The following is a 10334-nucleotide window of genomic DNA, read 5'->3' as shown; positions in this document are numbered from 1 at the left end:
CCCCCCCCCCCCCCGCCCCAGTTCTGGGGACCAACAGGGGATTGTTTTGTCATTCCAAAGTGTAAGTCCTTCAGTCCTGTGACAGAACATATATCCATCCCCATGGAGCCAAAACCCATGCTCCACAGAAAAGTCCCTGTAATATAAACAAATGGAAAAAAAAAATGTGTAAGAGGGAGGATTTGAAACCAAGTCCCCTAATTTAAAGGCTACTCTTTCTATTCTAATATTTTGCTATTGTAATCACCTATTTGTGTATAAGGATACAGAGATCCAAACACATTCAAGTAAAAGAATCTTTTGAGGGGAAGGAGGCACTGAAAAGAGTCCCAAAGGCAAAGTTGTTGGAAACATCTCCTCATTCCTATTCCCTTGAGCCATAGTGGTGCCAATGACATCTGTTTGACCACTGGGTGGCAAAATGGTCTACTTTTAGATGAATACCTATAGTCCCATTTTTTTCACATACTTTCTTATAGAATCTTCCCCAAAGTAGGCCCCAGAGAAGCCATACAACTAGTGAGGTTTAAGTGTGGGTCCTCCTAAGAACAAAGGAATGAACCAAAACAATGTTTTCCAATTTAAAACATATCACAGAATATACATTATTGAAATTCTCTGTCACAGACAAGTCAGCATGGTTCTCTAACTTCAGCTTGGCAAATCTTCATGGTTCTAGAAAGGGGTACTATTAGTTAAGGAGAATCAGAATCACCCATCTGGCTGATGATCTTTCTACCACTTCCCTAAAAGGGTATATATGGTCTCTGCTTGAAGATTCCTAGGAAGGGGGTAGCTAGTACCTCCTAAGACAGCTCATTATTTTTTAGATAGGTCTAATTATAAGGAAAATTTTCTTTAAATCAAGCCTAAATTTGCCTGTTTCTAACTTCCACTCCTTAGTTTGCCATCTGAGGCCAAATAAAACAAGCCTGATGCTTTTTCTACTTCAATAACCCTTCAAATATTTTATGACTGTGCTTATTCTTCATTTAATCTCCTTAATCTCCCCCACCCCAGTTAAATGATCTTAATTTTTTTCAACTTATATGGTACTCTAATTCCTTGATCATTGTGGTTGTCCTCTTTTGAATGAGCTGCAGCTTGTCTGTGGCTCTTGTAATATAGGATTTTAAACCTTGCCATGTTTGCTTAGGGCAAACCTGTCAGTTGCCCTGGATAGAATGTTGAAGGTGGCATGAGCCACAACTGCCAGTGAACCAAGGGTATAAAAAGCCCTGGAGACCCAGGGCTGGATTCTGTTTTTTCCCCTGACTTTGCCCTGACTACTCACTTACCCCTTACCCTGCCTTGGCCCTGGGAGGTGGGAGGTTTCAGTTGCCTGGGTTGGGTCCTTGTTACATTAATAAATAAATTTCAAGCCCAGCCCTGGTAACTGAGTATCCAGAGAAATCTCACTGCTTGCCACCAGGCTCCTTTAAGATATCTGGTAATCGGCCCCTCCCTGCTGAGGAAGCAGCTTCCTATTGGTTAATGGCAGGCTGGCAGAAAGTGGATCTTGAACTTCCTGCCCCTCAGCAATGGAGTTTGTTCCAACCTAAACTGCTCAGAATCCCTTCCTGTTGCCTATTCTCCTTGGCCTGTGATGGTAGACAAATAATCACAGAATTCTCTGGTTAAGGCTAAGGGGTTTATTGATAACTGAGTAAGGGAACAAGGCAGTGGTAAGAGGGTCAGGAAATACTGAGATCTGATGGTGAAAGATTGTCTGACTTAGGTTGGTAGAGATCCTGTTGGGATGGTCTTTGCTGACTCAGGGCAGGCAGCCCTGGGTCAGAGTGATGCAGTCACTGGTTGATAAATAAAGTTGTTCTTGGACTAAATCTTGCCAGTGGTGATAAATATATTGAGTTGCTCTAGAACAAGGGTTGGTAACGTATGGCTCTCGAGCCATATCTGGCACTTTTGAGGGCCAGATATGACTCTTTCTGCAGGAGCCATAAAGTCAATTTTTTTCAGGCGCTGTTACAGGAGTGCGCACTGTGAGCACTGTACAGCTCTCACGAAATTACATTTTAAAAAATGTGGCATTTGTGGCTCTCATGGCCAAAAAGGTTGCCGACCCCTGCTCTAGAAGATTAGGTCTTAAAACCCCACACTACTCTAAGGCCTAGCTACCCATGCTCTCACTCCCACCACCCAGGGCCCAAGGCAGGGTAAGTGGTAAGTGAGTAGTCAGGGCAAAGTCAGGGGAAAAACAGAACCCAGCCCATGGTCTCCAGGGATTTTTATACCCTTGGTTCACTGGCAGTTGTGGCTCATGCCACCTTTAACATTCCATCCAGGGCAACTAACAGGTTTGCCCTAAGTCAACACGGCAAGGTTAAAAATCCTGTATTGTACTCTTTTTTTTTCTTTTTTTTTTTAAACCCTTAACTTCTGTGTATTGACTTATAGGTAGAAGAGTGGTAAGGGTAGGCAATGGGGGTCAAGTGACTTGCCCAGGGTCACACAGCTGGGAAGTGTCTGAGGCCGGATTTGAACCTAGGACCTCCCGTCTCTAGGCCTGGCTCTCAATCCACTGAGCTACCCAGCTGCCCCTCCTGTATTGTACTCTTAATAAGTAATACCTAGAATGGAACCATATGCCAGATATTCTCTTACCTCAGTGATATTCCTGTGTCTTCCTGTCTTCCTGTCTTCCTGTTTTCCTTCCTTTCTTCCTTCCCTCCTTCCTTCCTTCTGCTAGGTATTTGGGGTCAAGTGACTTGCCCAGGGTCACACAGCTAGGAATTATCTGAGACTACATTTGTAACTAGGACCTCCATTATACAGGCCTAGTTCTCTTTCTGCTGAGCCACAGACTCCTTGTTCTATACTTTTAAAGTTAATTTTTTGAATCTAGGTATAAGACTTTATATTTAATCCTAACAAATTTTATTCTGTTCAAGTAGAGCCATATTATAGCCAGTTCAGTTATTTTCAGATCTTGACTCTATGGATTCTTGAGAGCAGGGATTGGTGAGCCAGAGGGAAAAAGAATAGAATGTAGTGGGAAGGAAAAATCATTTTTTTTAAAGTTTCTAGATTAAAAAAAAATAAAGACTTTTGGTAATAGAAGTTTGGCAGACTAATAAAAAATTGGCTTAAGTTTAATGGATTAGATCACATGATCTATTATGGTGATTTATTTTTATTAATAAGGGGGATAGAGGTGCTCTTACAGATAAAGTAAGTTTTACAGCTAATTCAAAGAAATTTTTAAAATCAGACTTTAGAATATATCATGAGTGGCAATATGGCATAGTGCCATATAAAATTTTTTCCTAATACACTGAGTTTAATTATGACTTTTTCTCAAAGTTCACATGAAAATAACTTTATATTACCTGAGCACATATAAGTCAAGTTAACAAACATTTAAGCAGCACCTCTTATATGCCAGGCACTGTGCTAAATGCTAGTAATACAAAAAAAGGACAAAAGCAGTCCATGCTCTCAAGGAGCTCAGCCTAATGGGAGAGGGAAGGAACAACATTCAAATAATTACATACAAAGTAATGTACAGGGCAAATTGGGGAAACCCTTCGAGAAAAGGCACTAGTACTAGGGAGAACTAGGAAAGGCTTTTTGGAGAAGGTCGGGCTTTAGCTAAGACTTGAAAGAAGCCAGGGAAACTTAGAGGTGGATATGAGGAGAGAGAAAATCTTGGCCATGGGAGAAGTCAGTAAAAATGCTACAGAGTATAGAAAAAGTGTCCTGTTTGAGGAATAGCAAGGAGGCCATTGTCCCTGGATCACAGACTATGTGGTGGTGAGTAAGGTTAGAGAAGACTGAAAATGCAAGAAAGGGCCAGGTTATGAAGGGTTTTAATAAAAGCTATACAAGATGATTGTTCTGAGGAGAAGGAGTGGAATTTGATGGAGGAAAATGATGATCTAAGAGCATTGTGGATAGCAGAGGGAGGGTAATTTAAAATTTTAATAGAATTTAAAACAAATAGCTCTGGACAATCCACATACAGATAACTGAAATGTGACTATTTCCTCCATTTCTATTTCAGTGATAGTGGCCGGCCTTTCTTTCTGTACCTTGCCCTAACTCACATGCATGTTCCCTTAACTGTGACTCATCGGTCAGCAGACTTATCAGGTCAAAGAGTGTACAAGGATAGCTTATGGGAGATGGACAGCTTGGTCGGCAGGATAAAGGACAAAGTTGACAGCACTTCGAAAGAAAACACATTCCTCTGGTTTACAGGTAAAGTAGTAAAAAGCAGTCAACCTAACCAAGATGTAATGGATAACCCAGATTAAAATCCTTGCTGCTGCCTCCCAAAGGAAATGCCTAAATAAGGATTACCTTTCATTAAAAGAGAGATCGCTCATGACACATTTCATATTCCTGTATCGCTTTGCTTCAGTTCAACAAGCATTTATCAAATTGTTACTGTGTGTGGGAGAAACTGAGTAGGAGCTGGATATTGGGATCTCTCAGACCAAAGCTGTAGGAGCATGATAACTCAGAGAAAAAGCAACCAGACTGGAAGCGAACTTGACATTTTCCAATGTTCTGGATTGATTGGATGACCTTCGGTGGTTGCTGGGTATCTCTTGGTTGCTAACAAATCACTTTGGCATTATAGGTCAACATAGTCTTCATGTATTCCTTGTCATTTGCTAATAAAGACATCCTTAATAAATATTTTAAATTTGAGGTTGAGGCCTTTGGCTGTTTAGAAATCTAAAAGAGAGTTAGAAAGTCATATAAAAGAAGTCTTAGTTCAGATATACTTAGTGTGGGGACAAGTATATCCATCTGTTTCTGGAAATAAAGTCCAGGATTTGTATGTTAGTGAGCTCCTTAAAGGGAGGGACCACATTTAAAGTTAAATACAAAAGGTAACTAACAATACAATTGAGTGCTCAAGAAACAGGAATGTGTTCTCCATCATGGATTAAGACAATGTTACTTAGAGTTATTTTTTCTAAAATTAGAGATAGTCTATCTCCTCTTCTCTTGTTCCAATTGTTATCAGTATGACCTATCTGTGAGATAGCTGACTGGTTTGGGGGTTGGCTGGGCTAGGGAACAGATTTTTTTTTTTTATTTTTTTTTTATTTTTTTTATTTTACTAATAGTTGTAAAGAGGGATGAATTTAACAACTTTGGTTTCTTGTGGAACCACAGAAAGAGTACTTAGTTTAAGTTTGGAGACATGGAATTGAGTCCCAGCTCTGCTATTTATTGGCTATAGTGAGGCTGATGACTTTGTGCAACTCTGCCTTCATTTAAATCCAATTCACGCACAAGTCAAGATATAGCCCCCATATGGTGTCATTGGCCATCTTTGAAAATGAAGGACAAACAACAACAACCACCACCATAGAAAAGTCATTTAACCTCTAAACTTTTAACTTCTTTATCTGTAAAGTGGAGGTGGGGGTTAGGTGGGAATGCTTTCACTACCTACCTTATTAGGCTTTAAGAATCACCTAAGGGGAAATATGTATTTGTGTGTATGTTTACATACATGTCAACCTAATTCAAGTAGAAATAAAAGTTGGTACTTTTGTTATTTAAAGCTGTAGGTGGTATATACATACATATGTATATATAAAGATATATGTTTGTGTATACACTATGTATTTATGTATATATGTAACCATTTTATAGATATAGACAGTATATAGGACATATACTATATATAATAAAGATATACTCTAATACTGTATAGACAGGACTAAAGACTATTTTTCAGACAACTCACACAAGGCAGGCACTCACCTGGAGATCAGAAGAAATGATACAAGGACACACTCGAATACTTTGAAGAACTTTAGCATTGACTGTGTGAGATGGGAGATATAAGACCAATGTGCATGGCATGCCCACGTCAAAGAAGATGCCATGTTCTATAAGCAAAGAAGAATTGCAGAAGCTCAAAAGAAACATGAGATGCACAAATTTAGAAACATTTCTTGCCCAGATGTTTATTTGGGATATTTTTTGCTCAATATGTAGAATAGCCTTCTGAGCTCATATTGGTTGGATCAGCTGCAGTTGGGCACATGGTACACTTGACCCAGACATAGTGATGTCATTTTGGTCCTTTTTGAGTATAAAGGACAACAACCAAGTGTGTGTAGGAAAACTGTGGAGAACTAGGTGAATGTCTAGTGTTGTTATTTTTGACCCCATTAACACCATATGGTGGTAGCCAAAATATCTTGACTGCTCCTTAAGATGACCCAATGCTTTAAGTAACAAAAATACAGCCTTTAACTTCTATTTGAATTAGCTTGACTTGAATGATTGTCATGGTGCCAAAGTTGCCTCAACTTTTATATCCTGCATCTTTTGCTTCCAGGGGACAATGGCCCATGGTCTCAGAAATGTGAGCTGGCAGGACATGTGGGACCCTTCACTGGACTATGGCAAACTAATAGAGGTAGGGAATGGATCTTCCCCTTTATTTTGGTAAGAAGGGATTCAGCTGTGATTTAGTATGGTAGCTTATGCTGAGAAGCTGAGATTTCTGTCCCTGGGATTCCAAAACACATCCTGCTCTCAATAACTACCACTCTTGTTCTAGTAAAATGGCAGTAGAAATACTGGCCAACTTCCCAGGTCAGGAAGAAGAAGAACATGAACCAAGCCTTCCATTCCAGCCAAACTGGTCCTGCACACAGAGCCTTCTGCTTTTCTGTCTTTCATAATTCTTTCTTCCACACTGCTCCCTAACCCCACTGATGTAAATCTTACTTATTCTTAAAGACCCAATTATAATCTCACCTATTTCATAATGCTTTTCCTGATTAAACTGATCCATGCTCAGCTCTTCACCTTTCCTTTCTCTGAATTCTACGTAGTTCCTTGCTTTCTTTCCCCCATGATCTCTTGATCCTATAATATGTATTTTGAGTATCACAAATCAAGAATTGGTTGTAAATCCAGACAGATTTAGAAGTATTGTATACTTTTGATGATCCATGAACAAACTTTAAAACCCTGGACCTATTTATCCCTGCTAGCCAGCACCTTAGGAAGGTATTTCCTCAGTTACCTCTTAGTGTACACACAGGAGGTAAAGACTGGTGTGAGAGGGAAAAATGACTTCCCTACTCCATCCTTATCAATTCAGTTGATACAGTCATAGGATTTAGTCACAGTTGCTGAATTCTTAATGTGGCAACAATGTGTTAAAATTAACTGTAAAATTGTGGCCATGCCTTTATGAGGTTCAAATAAATCCCTTGATTGGCTAAATGAAAACCTATCCTTACTTCTGAGGGACATTAAAAGATTGAGTTATTAGATCTTAAGGCAGTACAAAACAGGGAATATGAAGAAGAGGAAGAACCAGGCCCTCTAGGGAGGGAATCTCTTTTGGTGGAGAGGAAGTGGTTTCTCTGTCATCCCCTCATCTCATATTGGCCATATCCCTTTGGAAGCAGAACTATTTTAAAGGCAGTTTTTTTTTAACCCTTGTACTTCGGTGTATTGTCTCATAGGTGGAAGATTAGTAAGGGTGGGCAATGGGGGTCAAGTGACTTGCCCAGGGTCACACAGCTGGGAAGTGGCTGAGGCCGGGTTTGAACCTAGGACCTCCTGTCTCTAGGCCTGACTCTCACTCCACTGAGCTACCCAGCTGCCCCCACTATTTTATCAGTAAGAGACAATTCATTAGAGGAAGCAGAGATACTCTCTCTAAACAGACACAGATACAGGAAGGCAGTCACCTGATGGAGAAGAAGCTTTGAGAAATGAAACTTCTGATGGTAGGGGAGGGAGGATAGAAGTGGAAAAAAGCAGACCTTAGAAGCCCAACTGAGCAACATGGCCATCAGAGACAGTGCACCCAAGGGGAGCTGCCAGAGGTCTGATGAAGAGAGAAAGAATGACCAGATTCTGTATTACCAGGAGTTGTGAGTTGACTTTGCCACATAGGTATTCCACTGTGTGCCCCATCACCATCATACTCTAAGTAGAAATCCATTCTTCCTATGTGTGCTGTATGTATTTTTGGTTTGGGGGGTGGAGGTGGATGTTTTGCCAATACTGTACTCTATCATTCTAGTGAATGCCTTTGCTAAGAGCTAATTGAGTCTGTTGGCTGATTGATTGTTAATGGGAAGTGTACAGGTGGGGCTCAGGAGCATTAAGGGCTCATAGGATTGCTTCTAGAACTTATGGTAGCAGCTATCTGTTGCAGACCCAGCTGTTGAGCATGAATGCTAGTTTGAGTTGAGGGAGTATCCCAGATGAAATATTACACTAATTTCAATAGTGAAGTGGCTTATGTAAATAGAAAATTGATTCTAAACTTTATGTCTAAGACCACAAACTAAATGCTACATATTTGGTTTTAAAACTCTTAATATAGATGAATCTTTTTGATCAAACTAGAGCTTTTGAGCTACCAGGGCTGAGATAATGAAGTACAGTGGAAAAATCTATGGGCCAGGAGTCCATTGGAGTCCTGGTTCTGTTGGGACTTTGGGCAAATCACTTAACTAGAACTCTTTCTTGGTTGGTAAAGGAGGGGTCAGAAGAGATGACATCTAAAGCCAGTTCTAAATTATTTAATTTTTGGTCTTGTAGACAAAGGGCTAAGAGAGATTGTGGGATACACAAGTATATGCTGGATATGGGTGTTGTGGTGCTATGAATGCTTTTCCCTATGGTTCCAGTTATGATTTTTGCTTCCTTACAGCTTGATTATTGTCATCCCTGTCCCCTGTGGGATAGGACTAGTTGGTACAGCTTCTTTGATGTTCTCGTGGAAAGACAATAAGGGGCAGAGGGCAAGAAACTAGAAAGAAGAGAGCCTAGAGAATCTAAAGTTGATGGCTTATTTGTTTTTAGCATTTAGCAGCATAGATTTTTTACAAGGAAACAAGTTCCTTTAGTATTCCAAGTGAGGAGCATGCACAGTGGAAATCTTGCTACTGAACCACCAATTAAATTCAATAAACATTTAAGACTCTACTAAATATAAAGCACTTTGCTAAGCCCTGGGGACACAGAAATCAAAATGACACAGTCTTCTTTGTTTAAGGAGCTTATACTCCACTGAGGGAGTGGGGAGAGGAGGTACAATCTGTAGGATAGATGTTATCTCAGCTAGTCCCTTTTGTGATGCATTTTTAATACATCTTGTTAGGCTTGGGGGATGTGTTCTGTGCCCACTGAAAAGGGTTTTTTCCTGTGTTTGAAACTAACTGACCTGCTGAGTGATTGTACTGTACCTGCCCTGCTGTTCTCATTAGCACAAGGTTCTCACCTACAGAGCAGAAGTTATAAATAACCACAATGTGAAATGTAGCAGCAAGGCATCCAGGGATATATCACTGAATTTGTAGACTTTTAGAGCTACAGGGGACCTTAGTGATTGTGTAGTCCAACCCTCTGATTTTACAGGTAAAGACAGAGAGGGAAAATAACTTGTCCAAGATAATGTAGCTAGCATTGTTGTGGGGATGCAGACTGACTGCCAGGGATGACTGCTTCTCTGCACCATGCTTCCTTTTTGGCTGTGAAAAAAAAATTTCCCTAATGTAATATAACATCCTGGCCCCTTGTAAAGTTACAGGAAGGACTGTTCCTCCTCTCGAAGTAAGAATGAGGGGGAAGGAGGTAGGGGTAAGGGGGGGAGCCAGGAACTGTAGGGGGAAAAAATGTCTTGGCTTACATACAGACACAACAGTTTCCTGGAGTTTGGACTCTGAATGCTGTATTCTGGGTTTAGACTACAGAGATCACATATTTTTTAATAAATATTTTATTTTTTTTCCAATTACATGGAAAATTTTTTTTAACATTTCAAAAAATGTTTGAGTTCCAAATTCTCTCCCTCCCCTTCCCTTCATTGATAAGGCATGCAATTTGATATGATCACATGCTTTTTGTAATTTTATTGAGTATCCACTTTCACACTATGTCCCTCATAACATGTTCTTTGGGATATGCAGTGTTTGATTTTGGAGAGGGCTGGAATTTCACCCCCTGACTCCACATGATGACCTGGTGTTAGCCTGCCACTTTTCAAGTAGACTTTGTCAGAAAGTTCAAGACCTAGATGAACTAACTCTTTAATTCACAAGATGTAAAGCAAGAAGGTATCTCAGAGATCAATTGATCCAAACCCCTTATTTTCCATATAAGAACATTGTGACTCAGAGGAGAAAAAAACACACACAGCTAGTTAATACCTTAACTGAGAGAAGCTAGTTCTTCTGAGTTCCAGTAGTACTCATGTCATTATCTCCACTTCTCTCTCTCTCTCTCTCCTCTCCATCCTTCCCTTCTTTCTTTCCTTTCTCTTTCCCTCCTTTCTTTCTCCCCTCTTTCCCTCCTTTCCTCCTTATTTA

At 40.1% G+C, this 10334-nt stretch overlaps 1 protein-coding gene across 1 annotated transcript in view; it reads left to right on the top strand.

The window, feature by feature from the left end:
- Nucleotides 1–10334, top strand: part of ARSG (arylsulfatase G) — a 200204-nt gene that overhangs the window by 170031 nt on the left and 19839 nt on the right. The window contains exons 7-8 of the mRNA XM_044676410.1: nt 4025–4221; nt 6332–6412. Coding sequence (XP_044532345.1) covers nt 4025–4221; nt 6332–6412 — 278 coding nt within the window. The remainder of the gene's footprint in view (nt 1–4024; nt 4222–6331; nt 6413–10334) is intronic.

The sequence above is a fragment of the Gracilinanus agilis genome, chromosome 4 (assembly GCF_016433145.1).
Source record: "Gracilinanus agilis isolate LMUSP501 chromosome 4, AgileGrace, whole genome shotgun sequence".
NCBI lineage: Eukaryota > Metazoa > Chordata > Mammalia > Didelphimorphia > Didelphidae > Gracilinanus > Gracilinanus agilis.
This window is presented reverse-complemented; position numbering and strand designations above follow the sequence as displayed.